The 26,525-nt window shown below is 46.9% G+C and overlaps 4 protein-coding genes across 23 annotated transcripts in view; 2 read left to right on the forward strand and 2 right to left on the reverse strand.

The window, feature by feature from the left end:
- On the reverse strand, positions 1–20,923 carry zc3h7bb (zinc finger CCCH-type containing 7Bb). 9 transcript variants are annotated; one of them, XM_077625106.1, is made up of 30 exons: positions 20,840–20,923; positions 20,689–20,751; positions 20,473–20,624; positions 20,034–20,287; positions 19,778–19,963; positions 18,831–19,117; positions 18,617–18,762; positions 17,973–18,131; positions 17,034–17,163; positions 13,745–13,854; positions 11,218–11,279; positions 11,101–11,137; positions 10,835–11,032; positions 10,594–10,752; positions 10,309–10,446; positions 10,171–10,213; positions 9,853–10,094; positions 6,723–6,987; positions 6,551–6,609; positions 5,975–6,074; positions 5,739–5,900; positions 4,873–5,078; positions 4,700–4,800; positions 4,439–4,620; positions 4,261–4,340; positions 3,529–3,773; positions 3,349–3,454; positions 2,813–2,921; positions 2,596–2,729; positions 1–2,323 (listed from the first exon to the last, which is right to left on the reverse strand). In XM_077625106.1, exons 11-30 carry the CDS (start codon positions 11,274–11,276, stop codon positions 2,288–2,290), a joined length of 2,661 nt encoding a protein of 886 aa, XP_077481232.1. In that variant the 5' UTR covers positions 11,277–11,279; positions 13,745–13,854; positions 17,034–17,163; positions 17,973–18,131; positions 18,617–18,762; positions 18,831–19,117; positions 19,778–19,963; positions 20,034–20,287; positions 20,473–20,624; positions 20,689–20,751; positions 20,840–20,923; the 3' UTR covers positions 1–2,287. The 9 variants fall into 9 exon arrangements, with proteins under 9 accessions (XP_077481232.1, XP_077481236.1, XP_077481234.1 ...); XM_077625110.1 differs by having other exon boundaries at positions 18,831–18,877; positions 18,968–19,117; positions 20,034–20,624; XM_077625108.1 differs by having other exon boundaries at positions 18,831–18,880; positions 18,968–19,117; positions 20,034–20,624.
- Positions 13,080–17,306, forward strand: rangap1b (Ran GTPase activating protein 1b). Of its 2 annotated transcripts, XM_077625126.1 has the most exons (16): positions 13,080–13,221; positions 13,567–13,682; positions 13,751–13,878; positions 14,000–14,059; positions 14,138–14,317; positions 14,388–14,522; positions 14,590–14,748; positions 14,821–14,934; positions 15,038–15,137; positions 15,223–15,307; positions 15,368–15,488; positions 15,734–15,817; positions 15,888–15,990; positions 16,054–16,139; positions 16,201–16,322; positions 16,396–17,306. In XM_077625126.1, the coding sequence occupies exons 2-16, from the start codon at positions 13,571–13,573 to the stop codon at positions 16,475–16,477; spliced, it is 1,671 nt and encodes a 556-aa protein (XP_077481252.1). In that variant the 5' UTR covers positions 13,080–13,221; positions 13,567–13,570; the 3' UTR covers positions 16,478–17,306. The 2 variants fall into 2 exon arrangements, with proteins under 2 accessions (XP_077481252.1, XP_077481251.1); XM_077625125.1 differs by having other exon boundaries at positions 13,141–13,682.
- On the forward strand, positions 17,532–22,145 carry chadlb (chondroadherin-like b). Its single transcript, XM_077625115.1, has 11 exons — positions 17,532–17,559; positions 18,641–18,808; positions 18,893–19,087; positions 19,171–19,326; positions 19,401–19,546; positions 19,729–20,010; positions 20,075–20,294; positions 20,461–20,734; positions 20,820–21,232; positions 21,510–21,676; positions 21,740–22,145. The coding sequence occupies exons 2-11, from the start codon at positions 18,641–18,643 to the stop codon at positions 21,993–21,995; spliced, it is 2,277 nt and encodes a 758-aa protein (XP_077481241.1). The 5' UTR covers positions 17,532–17,559; the 3' UTR covers positions 21,996–22,145.
- l3mbtl2 (L3MBTL histone methyl-lysine binding protein 2) overlaps positions 21,042–26,525 on the reverse strand; it is a 10,478-nt gene continuing 4,994 nt past the window's right edge. For 8 of the 11 annotated variants that reach the window (XM_077625118.1, XM_077625116.1, XM_077625124.1 and 5 more), the window contains 8 exons: positions 26,436–26,500; positions 26,244–26,348; positions 26,006–26,153; positions 25,662–25,744; positions 23,030–23,264; positions 22,882–22,941; positions 22,652–22,807; positions 22,075–22,589 (listed from right to left, as the gene is read on the reverse strand). In XM_077625118.1, the coding sequence (XP_077481244.1) occupies positions 22,519–22,589; positions 22,652–22,807; positions 22,882–22,941; positions 23,030–23,264; positions 25,662–25,744; positions 26,006–26,153; positions 26,244–26,348; positions 26,436–26,500 (923 nt within the window). In that variant the 3' untranslated portion in view covers positions 22,075–22,518. Of the gene's footprint in view, positions 21,203–21,278; positions 22,006–22,074; positions 22,590–22,651; positions 22,808–22,881; positions 22,942–23,029; positions 23,265–25,661; positions 25,745–26,005; positions 26,154–26,243; positions 26,349–26,435; positions 26,501–26,525 lie in introns of those variants that run through there. The other 3 variants (XR_013306013.1, XR_013306011.1, XR_013306012.1) reach the window with 3 other exon arrangements.

Raw genomic sequence — 26,525 nt, forward strand, 5'->3', positions numbered from 1 at the left:
TTTATTTTACTAAAAGAGTTTATTAAATGCTTTCAAGAGATTTGGTCCACTTGAGAATTCAACTTCCAACCAGGGAGGAAAGAAAAAGTCAATAGAACAAAAACAAAGAAACCAATGTAGAATAATAAAAATAAGGTACAAAAAAGGTGTTGCTTGTCCACTTCCTTACCTATAACCCTGGTTTCATTTTTCCAATTTGCAAAAAAAAAAATCAAATAACAGATTGACATGATTTAACTTGGGCCGATGGGTTTGTACAAAAAAAAAAAAAATCAAATTAAGGTATGACAAGGGGTGTTTGCTTACACAAATGGCGTCAAACTTTGTATGTTTGTACTGTGAGTCTTGGAAAATGGCAAAAACGGCCAGATGAAATTTCAGTACAATACCATGATCAGTACATAAATTGAATAAAATGAACAAAAAAAAATGGAAGGTGTGGTTTTATCTGCCCGAACCAGTTAACCAAGCAAAAAAAAAAAAACATAGCTCCATCATCAACTATGCAAACTACCATACCAGGGTGCTTAAATATTATAATAGGTTAACAGGTATCATATAGTATACTGTATATAGTAAGCAGGATTATACTTTAAGGGTATTATCTTTATAGATGCACGATATCAAATATGGCGCTATGCAGGCGTATATAAGCGTCTTTGCCTACCAGTCCACCCGATTCGTAAAAATGGCGAGCAAAAGACTCACTGCATCTTTAACAATCCTCCTTTCGCTTTACAAAGATTCTACTAGCATTAGGACGTCCATTTTGCCGCGTATTAACCGCTATCGTATTTATACATGGATACATATATAGGTATACGTTGCAATAAAAGTACATATCATCAATAGCATATAGGAGAGAAATAGTCCATAGCAATTATTATCATATTCATAATACTAAGGGTAGTAGTAATCGCGGTCTATTCCAGAGGCATTCCGTTTAGCGCTTTCTTTCGTTTACAATTCGCACATTCGTCTGGATCGACCCACGGAAAAGGGGAATAAAAAAAAATAGGAATAACATTTTAAAAAAAAGAATAAGGTTTTCTTAAATCACTATCGTCATCTAGTTTAGCGATACATGTCATATAGCAATACTCCGATAAGAGAACGTTCTATGAGATCAATACACTTTTCCGGTTACATATTTATTAAGCTTGATTGCTAAGTTATCGATTATTAGTAGTATAGCATTATATGTAAATAGGTGTGTGTGTGTGTTTGTGTGTGTGTTTGTGTATTGTTGTTTGCATTAAAGGCTTTGATGAGATGGCCGGCAGATAATCCTGCTCGTGTTTGTGTGTCTTGTTCACAGGCACATTTAAAAAATAAAAAAAATAAACAAAAAAAAGTGTTTGGATATCCGACGCTGGATGTTTGGAAATAAGATTGAAAATATGTCAACTTGCCTTTTTGGGTCTAAATTAGATTTCATATTCCAACACAATAGATTCCTTCATCCAAATTCATTTAGCCTTCGTAGCTTATGATGCTAATTGTTAATATAACACGGGCAGAATTGACATAGGTTATGATTTCATATAAGGACCATATATGCCATTTTAGCCCCGCCTCCCCCATTTAACTGTTAAGATGTTGTTGTTTTTAGCAGAACTAAACGACTTCAGCTGATGGTTTTCGAAATGGAAATACACTTGCGTTAACAACAGCGCATTTTTCTTACGTATTGATCAATTTCCTCGTTTTAAAGGCCCGTTCAGGCGTTACATTCAAAGTGCCCTACCAATATGGCAGACGATATAACGAGGAGGTCCGACTCCCGCTGAAAACAAAAACTGGACGAGTCGGTGGGATTTGGTGGCGCTGCTGTTTCATTTAAACGTGTCCACCAGACCCTACTATAAAAAAATGCTTCTGTAGGTCTTAATTAGTCCTCTAACAGCACAAAAGCATGTTTTTTTTGGCACTATTGCATTGAAAAGGTCAACTTTTAGCATGCTAGCCCCTTTCATTCGAGGGGGAGTTTCCTTTATTGCCAAGCAAAAATGTCAGAATTGCGGCCAGCGCTCTCGTTCAAAAATTGCTTTTGATGCTGCCGGATTTTAAAAGAAAAAAGAAAAATAGAAAAAGAAACACAAACCAAAAACAAACGGTGTCTGGTGGAGCATTTTTTTTGTATTTCATGATGGCTAATGGTGTCGATTGATTGAGATTTGCGGCTTACGCGTGTGGATGTGCGTGCGGGTATGTTTGCGTGTCGGGTTTACTTCGGCCAGAGGACGGACGGGATTCTTCTCGTCGGTCGCTCCGTTTCGGCCGGGTCTCAGAGTTCGTCGCCGTCGGACAACCTTTGACCTGTCTGAAATAATAAACAGACATTGATTTGATTCATTATTTTACAAGCAGCGTTATTCTAATTGCTGCTCTTTCAAAAGAGGCTCTTCAACCCAAATTTGGCGTGTATGCCAAATGTGTTCTGAACATGAAAATCAAGAACGCTAGAATAAAGAGGATAAACAAACATCAAGATGACCTTCTTGAGTGCAACATCTAATGAAGGCTAGTTATTAATTTTCTCCTGATGAGTCATTACTGTTTGAAGTGGGAGAGAGTGGCTAACTAATTACCCACCATGCTCTCGTTGTAGTCCGCCGTGATGGTGACCTGCTTGTCCTCCGGGGGCGGACTGGCCGCCGTGCTCTCGGTGCGTCGGCTCTGATTGGTCAGCTGCAGCCACAGTTCGTACATTTGCTGCATGTCTCGCACTGGAGGAGGACGAGACAAAAGGGGAGGAGCTCGAAGGAGCGGCCGGGCGGCGAAAGGATCCGACAAAAACACAATTGCTTACGGCTGTTGTTTTTCATGTACGTCCACACGTCCCTCTCCTCCAGGCTGTGAGCAAACGAGCAGTTGCCGATGTAGTGGCACTTTTTCTGCTTCATCACGTGCACGCACATCTGGAGAAAAGTTTTTTTTCCACAATGACACTTCTATCAATAGTCACAGATTATTTTAGGGTCAAGCTATATTACACTGAGCATAGCATATTAGCTTTGGTGCTTCGGAAACAAAATATTTGTATTGGATTTTTTGAACACTATATAATCGTAATTTTTTTTTTTGATGGCAAAGATAATCGGCCTGCTTTTCGATGACTACAGAAATCTGAATATTTATTTTCCTTGTTTGTCGGTTAGGGCTTACGCTAGTCGCCTCTAAACACTTTGCTGCAAATAAGGATGCTAATGAGGATGCTAAAGAATATATTCAAGTGGAGTTTGTTTTCAGGTTTTCCCTGGGATTTTTTTCCCCCCAATCTACGCCATAGCCATGAATCGTGTTCAAAATATCCGAATGGATCCGCTAGGCTACGTTAGCACTTACGTCATATTGCTGCGGATAGGTGCGGGAGAAGGGGAGAGGCCGGACCACAACCCACTTTTTTTTCTCAAACGACTTGACCAGCAAGACTCGGCGCTCTTTGGTCCAGCTGGCAGTCACAAGCGTCGCGTCACGTCACGTGGACGCCTTTATTCGGGGGACGGACGGCGTTCCGGCCCTCACCTGTGGCGCGCTTTGGCGGTGCAGTACTTGAGGTTCTTGTCGGGCTCGTTGACTTGTCCCTCTCTCCAGCACTGGCCGCACACGAACTTCATTTTCAGGTTGAGGGGACGGCCGCGCCCGCCGCCGCCTCCCAGCGCTCCGGCCGACGGCGCCACGCCGCCGAGGCAGTCTCCCACGCCGCCCGATCCGAGTCCCAGCGCGCTGACGGGCATGCCGCTGCAGGTCGGGTGGGGAATGTGGAGGGGCTGGGATAGGATACAAAGACAATCCGGACGCTATGAATAAATGGTGCTAGTCGAGACCAAAAAATAAATAAAGACCCTTTTTGGGGGAGACTGTGTAGTTTAAATTGTCTATGAAGAGTTGGCAAAAAATACAATAAATACTCCCTTTATAAGTCTATTCTATATAAATGCCAACATTCAGAAACAAAAGCGTACAATTAAAAGAGAATCACGAAGCCTGTGTTTGATTCATATACAGTAATGCCTTGACATACGAGCGCCCCAAGGTTGAGAAATTTGAGATACGAGGAAAATTCCAAGCAAATATTCGCCTTGAGTTAAGAGACAATTTTGAGATACGAGCATTTGTTTTTTTTTTCAGAAGGTGGGAACAAATGAATGTGTATTTAGTTCATTTTTATAGACACGTCATAGGCCAAGCCAAACGATAAAAAAACAAAATGCAATTTTTAGTCTGCAAAAGTGCATTGTAGTGTTTGTAGCCTACCTTTTGCTGCTTGTGTGCATTCTGCTCGAGTCTCTGCCAATGTCTTTTGGACTCCTGCACCATCTCCTCATGGGTAATGCCTGACAAAAAAAAAACAATTTATTATTTATGGCTCCAATACAACATGAATTATTCAATTGGGTCCATGACCAAGGTCCTATTTCGAATCCCCACTGACCAGTGTCTTGTTGGAGTACCCAACACTTGAGTTCGATGACAGAGTGCGCAAAAGAACAACTGTCCTCGCGCTGGCAGCCGTAGCGAACCTCGTGGCGACACACGTCAAACTGGCAGAGGGGGTGGAGCGGCCGCACCTTACTGTAGCGCACGTTGGCCGAGCGCACCACGTGGACCAGGCACCTGCGAGCGGAGCGGACGGGCCCCCCCCGTGTCATCTCGGGAGTGCGATCGAGCACCCCGCGTTGTTGGCCTCACTCACTTGTTGTCGTCGAAAGGATGTCTGGCCGTGATGTTGGAACACACGGCCAAGTTTTCTTTGCTGCGTTTGCTTATCATGCGCGGCTTGCTGTCGAAACATTCCTGGAAGGGGAACGGGGCCAGTGAGTCGCGGGGCCGGGACTCTATTCCCGAAAGCGAGGAAGAACTTCTCACCTCACAGAGGAACATGAACATGCCCATGTGGAGCTGGAGCAGTTTGGTGACACTCAGTGCACGCCTCTCCGTGCTCCCCAGGGGGTCGAAGAGCAGCTCTCGGCTCAGCGCGCCCTTCCTTTCTTGCGTCCACACGTCGATTTCCTCCTGGCAGTATGCAAAAGTGCAGTTTTCACCGTATTGGCACTCCTGGCGTTCCTGCACCTCTGCAAAAAGCAGAAGATGATGATGATGTTAGAAGAATGCACAACAGACAACTCCTCATCTCTGACCTCTCCTCATCGATAGACATCCATCGCTTCTGCAAATGTTCCCATACCGGTTTTCCCGTATTTTATACCTTTTTCAAATTGTGTTCACCGTATAACCATTTTTGTACAGGAGTTTTTTTTATAAAAGCGATCTGGTTTTACCCATTTGGGCTCTAATCCGGATTGTCTCGGTCACTGGTAGCAGACATAAAAACGTCATCGCCCACTGCTAATATTTTCATGCTTAAAGCATGATATGTGCACGCGTGTCAGTCCGCCTTTTCACTTTATAAATATAATGTGTCGCCAAGCAATGTACCCAGAGAGTCAAGCTGTCAGCGTCATACAGTGACATCTACAGGATTTTGAATTTAGTGCATACAGATTGCGCCCTATGTGAGTAAATATACGGCGCTTGCATTTGTGGTTTTTTTTTGCTTACATAGATTAATAAGAGGAATTGCAATCATTAATAAGGGAACCAATTGGTCGCCATGTGTTCATCTTTAGTGCTTGACGTCCATTTTAACTGGGAGGGGCAAATGATAACCCACTGGGATCGATTTATTGTTACTACCCATGTACAAAATGTTCCAAAAAAACTTAAAGGCTCACCTTTACAGAGTACAAATGCCCCCAAGAAGTTATTCCGGGCGGGACGAGGCCGAATCCTTTTCCAAGTGGGGTCGTCTGTGTTTTTGAGGCGACACAGCAGGACATCCCTCTTGCATCGGTGTGCCGCTTCTGGCTGGTATTTGTAGTCCATGACTCGTGGACCTGCAAGCCAAGTGTGTCTTAATAAAACTCCAAAAGACTGTAAACGTGTTAAACAAAACGAAAAAGGCTCCAACCTATTCGGCTGTAACATGCGTGGCAGGCTTGGCGGAATTCGTGTGTGGCAGCCAGAGGATTCCGAGACAGCATGGAAAGGTTTGTTCCTCCCGGCCCATTCTGTCGGAGCGGGACATCATTAAGAAATTCGGGCAAATTCTTACACGATAAACATATACTTGTATTCATGTTAATGAAAATGCTAATTGTTATCGACATCCAGGTATGAAGAGAGAAGATGCTTTGGCTAATTTAGCACTCTTTTTGAAGGGAACTACACAGTCACCTCTAGAGCCAGCCCTTGTTGATGTTTGAATTTTTTGGTGCCAAATCTTGCAGTGGAAGATTTTGTAAACTAAGGTGGCATCTGCATATTTAACAGTATTGTTTCAGTTCAGGCGTTTGTGTGTGTGTATGTTTTTTTTTAAATATCTGACAGTGGTGGTGCGTTTTTGGCTCTGTCGCATACTTTCAAAGCTTGCTAATAAATGGTTTCAATTCATTTTAGTGTTGTTTTGCGGGCCGATGACCAATTTGTGAGGTTAATTGCTTTATCGAGGAAATGCTGGCGCTAAGATAAAAAAGATTGCACTCACCGCTTGAACAGAGTTGTGATTTCGCATCCCGGGGATGAAGCTGTGACACACTCGTCCACCTGTCAAAGCACAAAGAGTGACGTTCCACCGTCGGGTTAGCGTGGAGCTAATAGCAAAAGACTTTTGATCATTCATTTAAAAGCGATTCCATGGCGCGAAAACGTTGGCTCACCAGGGAGAGTGTACTCGGACAAAGAGTCCAGGCCGCCGGAAAGCGAGCCGGCCTTGGCTTCTCCGTCCGCGGATCCGCTGGAGAAGCCTCCCAGAGCGTCCTGCGCTTGGGTGGAGGAACCCTGGTCTCGCTGAGCCAGCGGCGGGTAAGGCTCCAGGGGGGGGATGCCGCTCAGGGAGGTGCCAAAGAAGGTGGGGGCCAGCTGGGACGACCGCAGACCCACCGCCGTGTTTGGGAGGTTAGTGGGGATGGCACCTGCCGGACTCTAGACCGGGAACACAACGTTGCGAATGGCAATGTGAAGACACAAAAATGATCAATAACAGGAGTAAGGGCGGCCAATATAGCAGTGAAATGTGATGTTCATTGTGTGGGTGATCTTATCGAAGTGGACCGTGGAATGAATTAGAGAATATACATATAAAGTACACCTCTACTCAGAATAACTTTCAGGTTACAAAAAAAAGTTCTGCAACTAATTAATTTCGTAAGTAGAGGTACGATTGTATTTCAACTTCAAATATATTTTATTTTATTATTATTTTTATCTGTATTGGCAAGGGTGAGCAAACTATTCCGCGGAGGGTGCGGGGGTGGGTGCTCTGGTTCCAAGCTCTAAAGAGGAAACCTTGGCACAACTCTAGTATCTTACAAGTGCAATCAATGGATTGCAGTCAGGTGCGGCTGGTTTCAGCCCAACCCCCGCTGCTGCAACAGTATGTCTAGGTCGGACGGCTTGTTCCAAAAACCCTGCCCCCACCCACAGTGGCCCTCGAGGAGCACTTTGCCCACTCCTGACTGACTGTTGAAGCCAGTAAAAGACATTTTTGGACATATTTCAAACGTGGCCGATCAAAGCGTTGACTTTTGACCATTTTGACCCGTTGAAGAGCGCCACGATGAAATTGAAGCATTGCACTTGACATATATATGAAGACATAGCATCCCATAAGATTAGGCCTTAATTAACAGGGGCGAACAAATTATTCCGTGGTGGGTGTGGGGGCTTTGGTTCCAACCTCTAAAGAGGAAACCTTGGCACAAATCTTGTGCCCTACAAGTGCAATCAATGGATTGCCGTCAGGTGCTTCTCGTAGCCCAACCCCCGTAGCTGCAACAGTGTGTCCAAGTTGGATGGCTTTTTCCAAAAACCCTGCCCCCACCCACAGCAGCCCTTGAGGAGCGCTTTGCCCACCCCTGGCTGAGACTGTGGAAGCCAGTCCAAGACGTTTTTGGACATATTTCAATCAAAGCGCTGACTTTTGACCATTTTGACCCATTGAAATTGAAGCATTGCACATAGATGTGAAGACGTAGCATCCCATAACACTATGCCTTAATTAAAAGGGGTGAACAAACTATTCTGCGGAGGGTGCAGGGGTGGGGGCTTTGGTTCCAACCTCTAAAGAGGAAAGCTTTCCACAAATTTAGTATGTCACAAGTGCAATTAGTGGATTGCAGTCAGGTGTTGCTGGTTTCAGCACAACCCCCACTGCTGCAACAGTATGTCTAGGTTGGATGGCTTGTTCTAAAAACCCTGCCCCCACCCACAGTGGCCCTCGAGGAGCACTTTGCCCACTCCTGACTGACTGTTGAAGCCAGTACAAGACATTTTTGGACATATTTCAAACGTGGCCGATCAAAGCGTTGACTTTTGACCATTTTGACCCGTTGAAGAGCGCCACGATGAAATTGAAGCATTGCACTTGACATATATATGAAGACATAGCATCCCATAAGATTAGGCCTTAATTAACAGGGGCGAACAAATTATTCCGTGGTGGGTGTGGGGGCTTTGGTTCCAACCTCTAAAGAGGAAACCTTGGCACAAATCTTGTGCCCTACAAGTGCAATCAATGGATTGCCGTCAGGTGCTTCTCGTAGCCCAACCCCCGTAGCTGCAACAGTGTGTCCAGGTTGGATGGCTTTTTCCAAAAACCCTGCCCCCACCCACAGCAGCCCTTGAGGAGCGCTTTGCCCACCCCTGGCTAAGACTGTGGAAGCCAGTCCAAGACATTTTTGGACATATTTCAATCAAAGCGCTGACTTTTGACCATTTTGACCCATTGAAATTGAAGCATTGCACATAGATGTGAAGACGTAGCATCCCATAACACTATGCCTTAATTAAAAGGGGTGAACAAACTATTCTGCGGAGGGTGCAGGGGTGGGGGCTTTGGTTCCAACCTCTAAAGAGGAAAGCTTTCCACAAATTTAGTATGTCACAAGTGCAATTAGTGGATTGCAGTCAGGTGTTGCTGGTTTCAGCACAACCCCCACTGCTGCAACAGTGTGTCTAGGTTGGATGGCTTGTTCCAAAAACCCTGCCCCCACCCACAACGGCCCTCAAGGAGCGCTTTGCCCACCCTTGGTGGAGACTGAGGAAGCCAGTCCAAGACGTTTTTGACCATTTTGACCCATTGAAGAGCGCCACGATAAAATTGAAGCATTGAACTGGACATATATATATATATATATATATATATGAAGACGTAGAATCCCATAACACTAGGCCTTAATTAATAGGGGTGAGCAAACTATTCAGTGGTGGTTGCGGGGGAAGTGGGCTTTGGTTCCAAACTCTAAAGAGGAAAGTTTTGCTATGTCACAAGTGCAATTAGTGGATTGCAGTCAGGTGCTTCGTTTGAGCACAACCCCCGTTGGTTGAAATGCCTGTGCTGGAACACTTGGACCCAAACCCTGCCCCCGCACCCCTGTACTATTCTATCAACTACATACCTGTCAACCTCTGCCGATAACTGCCCTTATAAATGATTATGATTCCCCTTACAAACCCCCAAAAAACCTTACAAACACCATACGGTGTTTGTAAGTTTTTTGGGGGGTTTGTAAGGCAGTTATCGGCAGAGGTTGACAGGTATGCAACTACAAATATATTTTATTTACTTTAAAAAAAAAATTAAAATCTGTGTTGGCCTTTGAAGAACCCTTTACGACAAACAATGTTTTTTTCTGTCTGCCGTAGCGCTCCAATTTGTTTAAAGTGTTTTGACCGGGAGACGGCAAATGACCAATCTCCGGTCAATTGACTAGCGAGCCCCCTCGACGGCAGCCAATGAGAAAGCAGACCCCGACCGGTAGGCCGCGGCGGTTCAAATGGGACTCCCACCTCGCTGACTTTCTTGGGGATGCAGTCCAGGATGCTGTCCAGCTCATCCTTCATGACGCCGCCGCATTCGTCCACGTGTTCGGACACGGGCACGGAGTACGGCGTCTGCGGCAGAGACTGGCCGCCGGGGCTACCGGGGCTCTCGGAGAGGTCGGCGCAAGTCGTCGGGGCCGCCGGCTCGTCGCTGACCGGAATGGACGTGGCCAGGGGTGCGGGGATGCACTGTGCGTTGGACATGTCTGCTGAGGAAACAATAGGCCAGGCCCCCCAAAAATGAGGAGCTTAGGAGGCATGTCGACGGGGATACGCCCATCCTACCTGCTCCCATGTCGCCCAGGGACTCCATTCCATTGGACGACATCTAAAAGAATTAAGAGTCAATTAGGAAGTGAAGCGAGCACCAAACTAATATTCATAGTAAAAAAAAAGCTTGTTTTAGCATCGATATCGCCGCACCTCTCCAGACGGGGGTGACGTCTCGCCAAGATTGTCCCCCTCTGCGACGGTGGACTCGCTTTGGCTGATGTAGGCTTTCCGGCCCTTGAGTCCCAGCTTATTGGCCAGCTCTTGAGCGAGCTCGCAAACCTGCTTGTCCTAAAAAGAACACAGAACATTCCACTTACTTGAGCCACAATGACACACAATGCAAAAGAAATGAGTGCTGGTCTGAAAATCGGACAAATACAGAGTGAAATAAAATTATCGGCCGTGACGTCACATAAGAGGGCGTGGCCTACGTACGTGCGGTTCCGTCAGCAAACATTTGGTGCCGCACTCGTAGGCTTCTCGGAGTCGGCCCATTTCTCTCAGGCAGAGCGCCTTGCGGTAGAGAGCCCTGCGACTGCCCTCGGACACGAACAGAGCGCTATCGCAGTCCTGGACGCCGCGTTCGAATTCCCTCTGGGGAGAGAAAATCAGCAAAAAAGTTAGCAAGCGTAGGCTGTCGGTCCGGGAGAGGAAAAAAATAAGTCAGGTTCCTCACAATTTGGTAGAAGGCGGCCGCCCGGTTGACGTAGAGGCTCTCCAGCAGCTCGTGGGGGATGATGAGGGCCTCGGCCTGGGCGTAACGGGCGACGTTGATCCCTTCTCCGTATTGCTGGGCCGCCTGACGGGAGTCGCCGTCTCGGTAACAGGAGTTGCCCTCGCCCAGGAGATTGTAAACCAACTGGGTCAAAAAAGCCTGTAAAGCAAATGAAAATGAAGCCGCGGCAGCCAAATGATGGCTAATGGGTAAAAAAATAAACAAACCTCGTAATTCTCTGGCTCTGGAAAAGGCAATGATGACCTGCAAAAAGATGTCACAAGAGAAAATTGAGCTGAGTTTTGAAGCCAGAAGCCCAAATCTGTTAAGTGTTGTTGACTTACTGGATAAAACTCATTGCTTTCTGGATTTCCTCTCTTCGCGTCAGCCTTTCTGCGTCCATTTTCTAGAGACAGAGGAAAAAGTAATGTTTACATATTATAAAACAATATCGTCGGCATCATGGAATACTAAGACTGAAAACTAGTTTCCATTTGCCTCTTTGGTCCCAACGTCAGATGTCAAACTCCATCAATGGCAGCCAATGAGATAACCAAGCTATACTACAATAACTTTACATTCAAGTGAATGTGCAGAAATTTTATTTTGAAAGAAAATGTTTATAAACACTATGCTATGGCTAGAAAACCATGTCTGACCAAGCTAGTATATTGTCATTTTACATTGAGATGAGTTTTATTTAAATTATGTTATTTTAACTTGGTATCGGGATTGGAATTACCACGCAAAACCGTGTCAAAGCCAGTCTCCAAATATAAATATTATCGGTGCACCCCGAGTAATAAATATTAACATAAATCCACATAAAAGCTAGTTCACGTTACACGTTTTTTTAAATGTCAATTTTGCAGCTACCCTGTGCATACTATAAGGCCTACCGTCACCAGCACCAAAATTATGACATTATATCAACTACGAAAGGCAGGATGAAGTTTAAAAGTGTAAAAAGGCTTGGTTAACGACATCGAAAAACAACATCGAACGTCCCCAAGCGATATTTTCGAAACTGCGACGTGTTGTGAACGCCGGATGTTATTAGTGTGGAAATGCTAAAAGACATATATTCCACAAAAAAAAACTTGTTATAGTAACGTTGCACGGACTAAACAAAGTTTAGATAGACATTAATGATCTACTGGTTGTTTTACATTGACGCTATGAAAAGGAAATTAGGGCTATAGTTGAGCTGCCCTCGCGAGTTGTGCTACAAGCTAACGAGGGAAATTTAACTCGGCTTTTAAACTCCATGTGCTCTTTTCCCCGTTTTATACTAGAGTCATATGCATTTTTTATATATAATTCACAGGAGGTAAATCAATGACAAGAAGTTGGCTAGCGTGAAAAGTCAAACCTCGTTTTAGCAAAACTCACCCCACAGATAAGTTTCAAGCTTTTCGGGTCACGAATTCACGAAGCGTTAAAGGCGATAAAGACGGATGGAAAGAGGCAATTAGCAGTCACTATTCAGGTAGCATATTTGGAAAATGGATGTTCTCGTCTTGGATTTGTAGACAGACGCGAGTTTGTTTGTTTTTTTAGCTACAGCTGCTACTGAACTGCTTCTGGCTAAATTGTTAGCCTCCTATGTGCTAGCTGTTTTTGCTAGTGCAGTACGGCAACAAGTTTGGATCAAATCGCAACCGTAAGGGGGCAGCAAAGTCGCGTCATTATATAGGCTGGGGAATTCACGTACTTCCACTTGTCATTTGTCTGTATGCAGGGGTTTAAGTAATTAACTCATCATAACTCTTTCATGCAACAACTATGGTTGTTTAACCCTTGCATAGCCCTCATTGGCGAATGTTTTTTTCATTTGAAAAAACATATTTATGGACTGTTATATTAAGCGACTGCACATCGACCAATGAGATGAGTGGGATTCTGTATTGTTTTTGCCGTATGTGAGCGTTCTGTCACCTCATTGGTCACAAAGTAGGAGAGGCGGGGAATACGTTTTTCTACATACGTATTGTTAATTAATTCTATAAATCAGACTTTTTTATTTTTTTATTTTTAGAATTTTAGGGAAATAAAGGGACAAAGTGCGTTCAATGTAAGATTATAATGGAACGCCAACATTTGTTTCTGAATTCCGACAATTAATTTTTAACGAAGATTGACAAACCTAGTATATGGCAGATATACGATGACGATGAAATAAATGTGAATTATTAAATTTGAAGTGAAAAAGTCACAAATACGTTAGTTTGGGGGAAAAAAGACAACACGGGAGGAGTGACGTCACACCGTTGGCAACCGGCACGCTTCTTTCAAACCTGCACGGCGTGGTTTTTTTTCAATTCTTTCCGTCGAATGAGCTCTTAGCGGTAAACTCCCTCTCCCGTTTCTTATATTTGCATTCCTCGAGATTGGGTTGTTTTCTCATAACACCGAATAGTTTTTCACGAAAATGTGGACCTAGAAAGCACGTCGTGTTCCAGTTTGGCCGTTGAGAAGTCCACCTGCTAGCTTGAATTGCGCTAATCGTCAGGCGCTTTTGTTGTAGCTAACTTTTTTCCAATCCATTGAACGCATCGTCATTGTACGATTGAGTAACGTGACCTATTCACGGGAAAGTGATTTTGTCACAGATTTATAGGATCAAAATCTGTCTCGATCTGAAAATAGTGTCCAAACTACGCTTGTTTTTGTTTTTTTGGATGCTACCTCAGCATCATGGCTTCACAGGACATCGCCCAGCTGGTCGACGCGCTTTCTGAAACCCACTTAGGAGATGGAGAGCTAAGCTACAAAGGCTTGGGACTGAAGCTAGACAACGTGGAATCAGGTGGGGTTTCTGGCAGCAAATATTCATGTCAGCCTAAGGCAACTTGTTGACTTTTTGTGTACCTCCAGTGGAAGATCTGGTCCAGGAGATCGAACGCCACCAGCATCTGAGAGCTTTGCGCTTGGAGGGGAACACGTTGGGAGTGGAGGCGGCCAGAGCCATCGCCAAGGCACTGGAAAGCAAAGATCAGCTTCAGGTATGCAATCTCAAGACCTAAAATTTGTATTATTGTCACACGTATCGGTACCGGTACCAATATCGGCACTAATGTGACCATGAATGAAGATCAGGGTAATATATATATTTTTTTTTTAAAGAGATGTTATTGGAGTGATCTTTTCACTGGAAGATTACGCTCGGAAATCCCAATGGCTCTGGTGAGAAGTCAAGATTTCAGTGATTGACTTATTTCTTATTTGCATATGTCATTCTTGGATTTTTTTTTGGTTGGTCAGAAATTCCTTAGCAATGGATTGATGATGGCAGGGGCCCGTCTGACCGTGCTGGATTTGAGTGACAATGCTTTTGGACCTGATGGTGTAAAGGGAATCGATCAACTGCTGAGAAGCGCCGCCTGCCACCGCTTGAGGGAGCTGAGACTCAACAACTGCGGGATGGGAATCGGGGGCGGAAAGGTCAGTCCGGAGACCACCAGAATAAGGCGCCGAGCCGTGGTAAAAAAAATAATCTTTGTCTTCTGCGTAGATCTTGTCGGAAGCCCTGACGGAGTGCCACAGACTGTCGTCGGCGTCGGGAAACCCGCTGGCGTTGAGGGTGTTTGTGGCGGGGAGGAACCGCCTGGAGAACGAGGGAGCGAGTGCTTTGGCCAGGGCTTTTCAGGTAATAATAAAGTCAAAGAAGTGGACTTTTGCATCTTGTATTGATTTCCTTCATAATGACATTTCAGCTAATGGGCAGCCTGGAGGAGCTCCACCTGCCCCAAAACGGCATCAACCACTCGGGCGTGACGGCTTTAGCGTCGGCTATGCGGCATAACCAAGATCTCCGCGTGCTCAACCTCAACGACAACACCTTCGCAAAGAGGGGAACGCTGGCCATGGCGCAGGTGAGGGACGCCGGCTAGCGAGCGCCACCAACCCTCAAGGCAAAAACTCAACGACTTCCTGATTATCCGCAGGCTTTGGGCCACTTGAGGAACGTCCAAGTCATCAACTTTGGCGACTGCTTGGTCCGATGCGAAGGCACCATCGCCCTGGCGGCTGTCCTCAGGGAAGGCTTGCCAGTTCTCAAGGTCAGCCTCATCCAGCAGCCATTGACGGCATTAGATGTCCAATCCATTTTGACCGGGACGGAAATTTTCACCAAAACTGATTTCAGCACTTGTTGTCTCACAGGAGCTGAATCTGTCGTTCGGTGAGATCACGGAAGCGGCGGCGCTGATTTTGGCTCGGGCGCTGGCGGACAAGCCGCTTTTGGAGAAAGTGGATCTGAACGGTACACCCGCAAAACGACCCGGAAGACGGACATTCGGGTCGTCCGACTTGATTCCTTCTGTAATGAGCGCGTTGGACCGTGACAGGAAACTGGCTGGGCGAGGAGGGCTGCGACAATCTAAGGGAAGCCATGGAGGGCCGGCATGAAGGAGATATCCTGGCTTCCCTCAGGTAAAAACCTGTCTTCGGGTCTTGGGTAGAAACGTCAACAAAAGGGCTCCTTCTTTTTAGTGACGATGAGGGAGAGGCTGAGGAAGACGAGGAGGAGGAAGAACACGACGAGAGTGACGACGACCCAAGAGAGGACCGCCTCATGCAAAACGGAGAGAGTCCTTCCAAAGCCCAGTGTCCGGTAAGAGAACAAAAGGACAATTCTCCATTTGCATATGGGGAGTCCTCTTCTTTTTTGCCCCATTAGTAAAGCTGGCTAGCTCTAGGTTTAGCCAATTAAATAGCAAAACCAAGCTAAACATCCTAAAAAGAAGGAGATTGATGATTGAAGTTAAACCGTCACATGAAAACAAGCATTTCATCCGTGAAATGTGATTAATGCGGAAAATCAGGTCTCGGTCTGAAAGGAATCCATTGTCACGTTAGGAGGAGGTCTTCTCTTTTCTGGACTGCCCTTCGACTGGGAAGCTTCTTCAGCTGGGGGAAATGAGGAGACAACTATTACCAGAGGTGGCGCCGTCACACCGGCCGTTGATTGGCTCCACTTGACGATAATAATAATAATAATCCTTCTCGCTAGGTGAACATTTTGGAGCCACACCAAGCTGTGGACGTCCTGATCAAAGTGGCTTCTTTGTACAGCGAGGAACCCGAGGCCAAGACCGCCGTGCTGGAGACCTTCGGTGAGTGAGGTGGAGTAGACCGCCGGGCTTGTAAAACGTGACGAGAATCTCCGGCCTTGGCAGACCTGCTGTTAGGAAGGCTGGCCGCTTCGGCTCTTCAGGCCTACGCCGTCTTCTCCACGCTGCTGGTGCTCGTGGGAGTCCTCAAGGTACGCCGACCGCCTCGCCTGGTCTCATCTCGCTTGAATGTTCACTTGGTGGACGTTTCAGGGAGAAAGAAGGAACAAGAAGCGGTCTCCCAGTCCGGGCCTGTTCCTGTGTTTGGAGCACGCCGTCCAGCAGGACCACTTTGCCCAAGACCAGGCCTTTCTGCTTCACACCATCCTGTCCAAGTAAGGACGCTCACCTCAACGACGGCAGCCGCCCTTGACGTAAACGTAAACTAGTTTCTGTGCCACATTCCAGAAACCGCAAAGCCATCGAGTCCCACAGCAGCGGCAGCCTAGACCGGTTAACCTTGGCACTGGAGAAGAAACTCCTCAATTAACCATTGGAGAGTCAGCGGGAAATTGAAGGCTTCTCACATCTATGACCGTTGATTTTTCACTCTTTGTATATTTTGTGAAGGCTGTAGTACGCATTCATGCTAGGGATTTTTATTTTCATAAAATGGACACAAAATGGGTGATGGAAAGTTTACATAAACTGGCAGCTTTTTTTTTTCTTCTTAAAAACATGCACTTTTGTAACCGCTTCGTAAAGGGAGTCACCTCATTTTTCCAGGCATTCCCACCATTTTAATACACAGTAATCCCTCGATTATTGTCTTCATTATCGCTGATTCACTACTTTGTGATTTTTTTCCCGCTATTAATTATTAATACGTATATATATATTTTTTTAGTTCAGAAAAATGTGAAAATCCATGCTGAAACTCGTAAGTGGAAGCCACTCTTACTATGACTCAGCACTGGGAAAAAAATTAAAATAAAAGTTATAATAGGGGTGAGCGTACCTGGCGATTTTTCGATTATGTCTACATTAACCGTGGTATTCGAGGGATTACTGTATCCATCGACGACGAGATATGACTCACATCTTACCTGAGATGCAAAAACAAAGTGCTGGTCACATGTCCGACGGGTTGCCATGGCAACAAAAGCATAATCCAGCGTAGGGTGGCGTCACGGACGATCAAAACCCGTCTGAGCCGTTCACACCGAGATTGGATGTCTACACGTGATAAAAAAAATGGTGGGAAAACACTTTTTTAAACTCATTAGTTGCTATTGACAGCGCTAGTATTTGAAACAGGAGCAATGAGTAAATAAACATGATGGAAATAATCTGGAATAAATTTGGGCTGAAACCTCTGATGAACATTGTTTTTTTGTCTCATGTGAAAAGAGTATTTTTGGACTTTTGCTGTAATACCACTGCCATTTTAGAATATTTCTCGTGCCGATTGCTGCTTGTCGGGCACGAGTGTGTTAAGTGTGGGCATGTTGGTGAATGAGGGGATAAACCCAGTTTGTTTTGTAAGGGGGGGGGGGGGGTTGGTTAGCGAAAGTTTGGATAGAGTAGCAGGTTGTGAGAGGCAGAAGACGGACGCGACTGGACGGAAAAAAGGTGAGCTCGCGTGGAATCTCTTTGGAAATGATAGTACATATAGCTACTACAAATACATAGAATTAATTGTGTGTTAAAATATAGACATTACTCAGAAAATGTGAATCTGGGACCCTACGGTAGGTATTTTGGATTAAACTGAGGCTTTTCACAGTATTCTTCATTTTCTGGCTGGTTTTCAGATCATGAAAAGTGAAGTTTAAGCTTTAGAAGTGTCCATTTTAAAATGAATTGCTTTTATCTTGTAGGTTTCATCACCAAAGCAACTAACTTGATAGCCAACATTTTCTGGTAATTCTGTGCGTGAAGTATCGGATTGGTTTCACGAGGTGATTTTTGTAGAAATATTTTACACGTGTTTGAAAATATATTTTTCTTTTTGAACTTTGGGCTCATATTTCCTCTCCACACACCTTCAGTGGAATCTCTTTTTGGCACGGCAGCAGCTGCAAAGGTGAGACACTGGATGTCTTTGTCCACAACAGCACAGTTCTTCTGGTGTCTCGCAGGGGAATCCGCGCAAGGCAAGCAGCCTCTTTCCGATTTCCGTGAAGCCATTTCTCGTAAAATGTCTGAAATTATAAAGCGGTAAAAAGTCAGCCATTAAAACATAACTCGTGGTCTTAAAAAAACGGGTTCTTAACTCTCTTGACGCAAAATGTAGGGGAGAACAGAGTTGCTTGTCACAGGGGGTTGTTGTCAAAAGTCACGTGATCTAATCCGTATTGAAATGAACAGAGTGTAGCACCAAAACGTTCACATTTTACAAGTAAGAAGCATTTTTTTCCACCTTTTGCTAGTCTGACAGCAACACATTCATGGGAGTGCAACCCGCACTTTCTCCACCAAAAAGTCAGGCGAGTGAAGCCGACTCCAAATTGCCTAAGGTGGAGCTTTCCCAGTCTATTGTTGTGGATCAAGGGCGCCTTGATCCGTCATGGGAATGTGGTTTTAGGGCATTCCAGTGAACTCTGGGCCTGGTCCACAGCCTGCGGTCCAATCCCACAACCGGCGCCCCCAAAAAATGAACCACCCGACGACTTTCCACGTGGCGTACCTGACCAAACGTTTGTCCTTTCAGATGCTCTTTTCCCACGAGGCCCACGTCCCACCGCTGTCGCTCTTGCTCCTCTTGGCCGTGGCGACGCGAGCTGCCAAATGTCCGCAGCCGTGCGTGTGCGACCGGATCCAGCTCACCGTCACCTGCGTCAACAAGAACTTGACCGAGGTTCCCGCCACGGTGGACGAGGTACTCGCTTGGATTCGCTCACCGTGCTTTGCTAGGCCCCGTAGATGGACTCCCAAGACTCATTTGTCTCTTCTCACATGGTAGATCACGGTCAAACTGGACCTCCGAGGGAACGCCATCCAAGAACTCCCCACGGGAGCGTTCCGACACACCCCTTACCTGACGCACCTGTCCCTGCAGCGCTGCAGCATCCGTCGGGTGAAGGAAGGCGCGTTCCGAGGCCTGGGCCGCCTGGTCTTCCTCAATCTGGCCGGCAACGACATTGACGTCCTCTACCAGGTGGCTTCACCGAACAAAACCAACCTATAGCTTCATTGGAGAAGAAAAAAACGTGTCATTTCTTTTACGCCGTCGGACTACAGGAATCTTTGGACGGTCTGTCCTCGCTGAAACAGCTGACAATGGAGCGAAACCGGCTGGAGGAGATCCAACCCGGGGCGTTCGCGCAGCTGGGCTTCCTCAACCTGCTCTCGCTAAGCCACAACCAGCTGGTCTACATCCCCAACATGGCTTTCCAAGTACACAATTCGACGTGGACCTCCACGTGAGAATGGCGAAAGCGTTGAAAGGCGCCACGCTTTCTTCCCGACAGGGTTTGCAGAACATCAAGTGGCTTCGCCTCAGTCACAATTCTCTAAACTACTTGGACATTGAAGCCTTCGCCGGATTGTTCACGCTCAACCGGCTCAGTCTGGACCACAACGAGCTGCAGTTTTTCCCCACCGAGACCATGACCAGGTGACGTTGGGCATCGGATGCCGATTCATATTTCTTCCCACTGAATTTTTGGTCCGCTACGGATCAGATACCTACATTCTTAAAAATCCAACAAAATAATCCAATCCCCGACACCACCCCACATTTGTTTGGCCGCGAGCTTGAACACAAATCTGTGAGTGGCGAACCGTCTTTGCACCCAGACTGCCGGAGGTGACCCGCCTGGATTTGAGCTACAACCCCATGACTTACCTGGGCGAGGAGTCCGTGTCCATGGCCAAGCTGAGCCACCTCTTCCTGGACCACATGTCCCTGCAGGACCTGGCCAGCAGCGCCGTGTCCAAATCCCCGAACCTCGTCCACGTGGACCTGAGCCACAACCAGCTACGCGTCGTCCAGCCTTTCTCGGAAGGCTCCCCGAAGCTGGCGCGCCTCCAACTGACCGGGAACCCCATCTACTGCAACTGCTACATGCGTCCGCTCAGGTCCGGTTGCCCGGCCGACGTACCTCCTTGGGACCCGACGCCCTATCTTTTGACCGTGCCGCAGGGAGTGGGCCATCGCCAGCGAGGTGAAGCTCCTCGGGACTTGCGCGGGGCCTTCGCACCTCTCCGGGGAGTTCCTCCAGGCCGTCCAACCTCTGGAGCTGCGCTGTCAGAGCCAGGAGGCCATGCTGAAAGCGGAGTTGGAGGAGGCCAGTCAGAGAGCGCCGCCGCCCACTCGAGAGCCCGAGAGCCGAGTCAAGTGTCCGTCCAACTGCGTCTGTGAGGTGAGTACCAAAAGAACTCGTTGAACGCAATAACGCGTACCCGTAGAATGGTAAGCCCAACAGTCCGAGCGGCACTTTCCGTATCGACAAAGGCGGGTGACCCCTCCGAGCTAATGTGTCACCAATTAAGACAAAGCAAACCTTCCCCCGTGCCGACCGACTTCAGGCCGAGACGCACCATTCCTCCTGCGAGAACCGCGGCCACGGGAAAGTTCCTCGAGGTTTCTCACCCGACACGCGCCTCCTGGACCTGCGTGGCAATCACTTCCACTACATCCCGAGCAACAGCTTCCCCGGAGTCCCGCGGGTGGTGTCGCTGCACCTGCAACGCTGCAAGATCGTCGACTTGGAGGACGGCGCGTTCGGCGGCATGAAGAGCCTGGTCTACTTGTACCTCTCGGAGAATCTCATCTCCACTCTCGGCCCCGAGGCATTTAAAGGTCGGTTCGGGCTCCGTCTGGAAGCCAAAAACGAGGAGTACGGTAACGCCAACCGTTCCTTAATTGGGCAGACTTTGATCCACAGGACTCCCTCAGCTGACTTACCTGCACCTGGAGAAGAACAGCTTCAGCATCTTCCCCAAAGGATCTTTCAAACTGCTCCCGGGCCTCCTGGCGCTTCATTTGGAAAACAACTCCATCGCCGAGCTGCAAGACGGCTCCCTGAACGGCGCCGAGGGCCTCCGAGCTCTCTACCTGGGCGGGAACGCCGTGAAGAAGGTGTCGCCGGGGGCGTTGGCGCGGAACGCGGACCTCGACACGCTCCACCTGGCTGGGAACCAGCTCAAGGAGGTGCCTACGGAAGCCCTGAGAGAGTTGAAGAACTTGAAGGAGCTCAGGCTGTCGGGGAACGCCATCCGCTGGGTGGGACCGCGGGCTTTCCAGCCTTTGGGAACGACCTTGAGAGAGCTTTATTTGGATAACATGGGGTTGGAGAAGGTGAGTCAGCAAACAGACTTTCATATGATTCTTTTTTTGCACTTACTGTATTTTCGGCAGGTTTTGGAGGGGGCACGTGAAGACATAGAATATTCAGTTCAGCTCAGCTTGCATCATCAACATACAATACTTATGTCAATCAGAAAACCCTTTGCTTGATGGGCACTGTTGACATAAATGGAATGTTAATTTGGGAAAAATATTTGCCGTTATCGTTAGTAACAAAGACGTTGATGACTTTAAGCGCTTCATCTCGGGCTTTTGTGTTCTGTCACAGATGTCACCGAGCTCCTTGGCGGGCTTGGGTCCAGGCTTGAGGAGCCTTTTCCTAGAGGGCAACCATCTGGAAGAAGTGCCCGACCTCCGTCCACTCACCTCCTTGGAGGTCATCAACCTGGCGGGTAACCCTCTGATGTGTGACTGCCCCCTGCTGCCACTACGCCTGTAGGTCTCGACTCCCGTTCGTCCGAAAACGTGGCAGGTCTCCATTGCTATTTCTTTGTCCAGCTGGATCGAGAAAGTCAACCTGAAGGTACGCGCCACCTGCGCCAACCCACCCGAGCTGAAGGGTCGCAGAGTCAAAGACGTGCACGTTTTCAAGGCCTGCCCGGGAGGCCAAGCGCTTCCCCCTCCTCCGCGGGCTAAAACGGCCAAGACGACGCGGCTCAGTCGAGTTAAGCAAGGGGGGACGCTTGGAGGTCAAGTTCGCCAGAGTCCGAAATTGAAAGCGGCGAAGAAGAGCAAGAGACGGAGTGTGGCGTGAACCTGTTCTTCTGAAAACAAATGGATGCGGGACGTCCTCGGCTGAGATCAGCAAATATAACGAACATTTACGCAGCAAACATCTTTTTGTCATTGTTTTTATATCAATACTTGGCCTTCATATACAATAAAAAAATACTTTTGGCTTGTTTTCCAAGTAGTCTAGCTTTTTTGCCACTTACAGAATAGTTCCAAACACAATAATCAGTTGATTTGACAAGCTCACAATGAAAGATTACCTGTAATGACCAGCACCTGTAATTCCTTTATGTCCATTTGTGGGTGTCTTCTCAAACATACGTTCTTCTGACAAAAGTTGAAGAAAAACAAAAACAAATCACCAGGCGTCACCTCATGTTCCTAAAGAGCCCCTGAAGGGAACAAAAAACAGATAACACACAATTTTTTTCCTTCAATGTAACTTCCATTTTCTTCGCAAACGCCATTAGTGTCTTTGATGTTAAAGAAAAGTTCCTCCATGTTGTTTTCGGGGTCCCCTTTCGTATTTGCTCCATCTTCTTGAGTTATGATGGCGCTTGATTGGAGATGGGGGCTTCCATCTCCATCTCCTCCATTTTCACTTCCACTTCTGCGACTTAAGGAAAGATAGAACAAAGTCACTTCATGAAATCTCTGAATCTGCCAGTGTTGACTTACTCGCCAGCTCCTCCGGTTCGCTTTTGAGCGCTAACGGGGGTTGGACGGTCGCGTGGTTCGAAGGCGAGTGTCGCCGCTCCTCGTCGTCGTCCTCCTCGCCGTCGTTCTCCTCCGTGACTTGAAAAGAGTCCGTGTGCCTTTTTGAATTCCGCCGCTCTAAAATAAGACGATGCGGAACATTCCCGTGACCGCGTATGAAAAAAACAAATGCGAGAACAGGGAGAACTTACTTTTTTTCCCAATTAAAGGCATCTTTGGTTTCTTGACCTGTGCTGCTTGGCCTTCAATCACTTGGAACACGCAAAGCTCCAAATTAAATTCAAAGTTGACCTTTTTCGGGGACGTCTATTCAAAAGTTAGCGTTAGCTTAGCGTTTACCGAGTCCAGGTGGCGGCTGGAGTTGGTAGCTGGTGAGCTCGCACCACCCAATGGGGTAGATGTCGGGGGATTCGTGGTCCACCCACTGGTCGTAGTTGTCATCCCAGCCGTCAAAGTGGATGAGGAGCAGGCGTCCCACGCAGCGCTTGACCGTGGCTACGCACACCAGCCGCGGCTCCATCAAGTCCACCGCTTCCAGTTTCATGTTGGGGGAGATGCCGTGACCCGGATAGTCCTAGTCGGGTAGAGAAATGCGCAAATAAAATGACCATCAAATTTGTCCAGTTAAAAGAGGATATTTGTTCCGGTACTTTGGTCGCCCGGAAGGTTATTGATAATTACCATTTAAAATTGTTGCTCAAATTCCCTAAATACAAACTGCGAATGACTATTTAGTCATACTTAATGCCCTAGTAATTATTAGGCTAAACAAAAGCTCCAAATTTCCCGGACTTTTATTGTTTTTTGTTGGAGAACTTGCTATGACCCTGACGGACGTAGCTTCTTAAAAGGGACAACGCATGTACCATACCTGTCAACCTCTGCCGATAACTGCCCTTATAAATGATTATGATTCCCCTTACACACCCCCAAAAAACCTTACAAACAGTGCGGGGGCAGGGTTTAGGTCCAAGCGTCCCAGCACAGGCATTTCAACCAACGGGGGTTGTGCTCAAATGAAGCACCTGACTGCAATCCACTAATTGCACTTGTGACATAGCAAAACTTTCCTCTTTAGAGTTTGGAACCAAAGCCCACTTCCCCCGCACCCACCACTGAATAGTTTGCTCACCCCTGTTAATTAAGGCCTAGTGTTATGGGATGCTACGTCTTCATAAATATATATATGTCCAGTTCAATGCTGCAATTTCATCGTGGCGCTCTTCAATGGGTCAAAATGGTCAAAAATGTCTTGGACTGGCTTCCTCAGTCTCCACCAAGGGTGGGCAAAGCGCTCCTTGAGGGCCGTTGTGGGTGGGGGCAGGGTTTTTGGAACAAGCCATCCAACCTAGACACACTGTTGCAGCAGCGGGGGTTGTGCTGAAACCAGCAACACCTGACTGCAATCCACTAATTGCACTTGTGACATACTAAATTTGTGGAAAGCTTTCCTCTTTAGAAGCTGGAGCCAAAGCCCCCACCCCCGCACCCTCCGCGGAATAGTTTGTTCACCCCTTTTAATTAAGGCATAGTGTTATGGGATGCTACGTCTTCACATCTATGTGCAATGCTTCAATTTCAATGGGTCAAAATGGTCAAAAGTCAGCGCTTTGATTGAAATATGTCCAAAAACGTCTTGGACTGGCTTCCACAGTCTCAGCCAGGGGTGGGCAAAGCGCTCCTCAAGGGCTGCTGTGGGTGGGGGCAGGGTTTTTGGAAAAAGCCATCCAACCTGGACACACTGTTGCAGCTACGGGGGTTGGGCTACGAGAAGCACCTGACGGCAATCCATTGATTGCACTTGTAGGGCACAAGATTTGTGCTAAGGTTTCCTCTTTAGAGGTTGGAACCAAAGTCCCCACATCCACCGCAGAATAATTTGTTCGCCCCTGTTAATTAAGGCCTAATCTTATGGGATGCCATGTCTTCGTATACATGTCCAGTTCAATGCTTCAATTTCATCGTGGTGCTCTTCAACGGGTCAAAATGGTCAAAAGTCAACGCTTTGATCGGCCACGTTTGAAATATGTCGAAAAATGTCTTGTACTGGCTTCAACAGTCAGTCAGGAGTGGGCAAAGTGCTCCTCGAGGGCCACTGTGGGTGGGGGCAGGGTTTTTGGAACAAGCCGTCCGACCTAGACATACTGTTGCAGCAGCGGGGGTTGTGCTGAAACCAGCCGCACCTGACTGCAATCCATTGATTGCACTTGTAAGCTACCAGAGTTGTGCCAAGGTTTCCTCTTTAGAGCTTGGAACCAGAGCACCCACCCCCGCACCCTCCGCGGAATAGTTTGCTCACCCTTGCCAATACAGATAAAAAATAATAATAAAATAAAATATATTTGAAGTTGAAATCCAATCGTACCTCTACTTACGAAATTAATTAGTTGCAGAACTTTTTTTTTGTAACCTGAAAGTTATTCTGAGTAGAGGTGTACTTTATATGTATATTCTCTAATTCATTCCACGGTCCACTTCGATAAGATCACCCACACAATGAACATCACATTTCACTGCTATATTGGCCGCCCTTACTCCTGTTATTGATCATTTTTGTGTCTTCACATTGCCTTTCGCAACGTTGTGTTCCCGGTCTAGAGTCCGGCAGGTGCCATCCCCACCAACCTCCCAAACACGGCGGTAGGTCTGCGGTCGTCCCAGCCTTACAAAAACCTTACAAACACCGTACGAGTCGTACGGTGTTTGTAAGGTTTTTGGGGGGTTTGTAAGGGGAATCATAATCATTTATAAGGGCAGTTATCAGCAGAGGTTGACAGGTATGATGTACATACAAACTCTTCTACACTGACGTCGGCTCAGTGAAACTGTTCATGGCCATTGTTGGCTTTGATTGATGCGTAGACCGTGTTGTTTTACCTTGTTTTGTCGCCGGTCTTTTGGTCGCCGGTTGTTTGGGTCCAGGCGACCAGACGTCCGGCGACCAAACGTCCAGTCACGATTTGTTCCTTACCGTGTTGAATAGATGTTGCGGTGCGGCTTTGGAAACGGTGTCCTCCAGGTAATTTTCCCAGGAAAAAGTCTCCGGGTCCCAACCTGTTAGAAATGCAAGCAGGATTTTAAAAAAAAAAATGTTTAAAATCATTTACTAACTTCATTTCACGTGCGGTGTGTGGCTTATTTTGCTTGGACTTATTCCCAAACCAGCATAAAAAGATGGTATCACAACTTCTCAAAAATACTCCTAAATCAGGCCACCTGTATCTCAAGGCGCCAAAGACATTATACCAATCCTTGGTTTTTGCCCATTTCTATTCCGTGATAAGAAAATACGCTTCGCAGAACGTTTAAAATGACCTGGTGGCACGGTGAGAGGGATGCCGTTCCTTTTACAGAAGTCCTTGGGCAGGATGGCGTGAGAGGAGGCGTGGTAACAGAATCGGTCGCAGCCGTTGTGTGACGGCGCGCCATCGATGGCGACCATCAAGTAGCCGTCTAACAGCACCTGCGAGGGGGGACGTGGAAAATACGGATGAGTTCTCTCTAATATTTGCTCTCATTTACGGCGACCGTTTTTAAGTAGTAATGTTTGGACCTTGTGTATAGTTGCCACACAGATGCTGCCCAGATTTAGCGGATCGATGGCCTCTAGCTTCATTCCTTCCTCGAAATAACCTCCGTCCATGTAGACGTACCTGGGCTGTAAAAAGAAAAAAGAGAAGTAATCAGTGTTACATTTTTAATGTGATTCCTCGAACCGATTTAATGTTGATTTGCTAAAGCTGACCTTTTTAAAGAGGTTATCTGTACTGTTGCAATTTCCTTTCAATCCACTGGCAGAATATTCACCAGCTGTGAAACACGGACAAAACACAAG

The sequence above is a fragment of the Stigmatopora argus genome, chromosome 18 (genome assembly GCF_051989625.1).
Source record: "Stigmatopora argus isolate UIUO_Sarg chromosome 18, RoL_Sarg_1.0, whole genome shotgun sequence".
Lineage (NCBI taxonomy): Eukaryota > Metazoa > Chordata > Actinopteri > Syngnathiformes > Syngnathidae > Stigmatopora > Stigmatopora argus.

Excerpts from the sequence above, each read along its gene's own strand:
- zc3h7bb (XM_077625106.1), bottom strand. The coding sequence starts at position 11,276 with ATGGACGCAGAAAGGCTGACGCGAAGAGAGGAAATCCAGAAAGCAATG. Across the intron at positions 10,095-10,170 it reads CCTGGGCGACATGGGAGCAG|CAGACATGTCCAACGCACAG; the intron begins GTAGGATGGGCG and ends TTGTTTCCTCAG. Across the intron at positions 6,610-6,722 it reads GTCCGAGTACACTCTCCCTG|GTGGACGAGTGTGTCACAGC; the intron begins GTGAGCCAACGT and ends GTGCTTTGACAG.
- chadlb (XM_077625115.1), top strand. The coding sequence starts at position 18,641 with ATGCTCTTTTCCCACGAGGCCCACGTCCCACCGCTGTCGCTCTTGCTC. Across the intron at positions 19,088-19,170 it reads ACATTGACGTCCTCTACCAG|GAATCTTTGGACGGTCTGTC; the intron begins GTGGCTTCACCG and ends GTCGGACTACAG. Across the intron at positions 19,547-19,728 it reads CCCACCGAGACCATGACCAG|ACTGCCGGAGGTGACCCGCC; the intron begins GTGACGTTGGGC and ends CTTTGCACCCAG.
- rangap1b (XM_077625126.1), top strand. The coding sequence starts at position 13,571 with ATGGCTTCACAGGACATCGCCCAGCTGGTCGACGCGCTTTCTGAAACC. Across the intron at positions 15,138-15,222 it reads GGAGAAAGTGGATCTGAACG|GAAACTGGCTGGGCGAGGAG; the intron begins GTACACCCGCAA and ends GGACCGTGACAG. Across the intron at positions 15,489-15,733 it reads CTTCCAAAGCCCAGTGTCCG|GAGGAGGTCTTCTCTTTTCT; the intron begins GTAAGAGAACAA and ends TTGTCACGTTAG.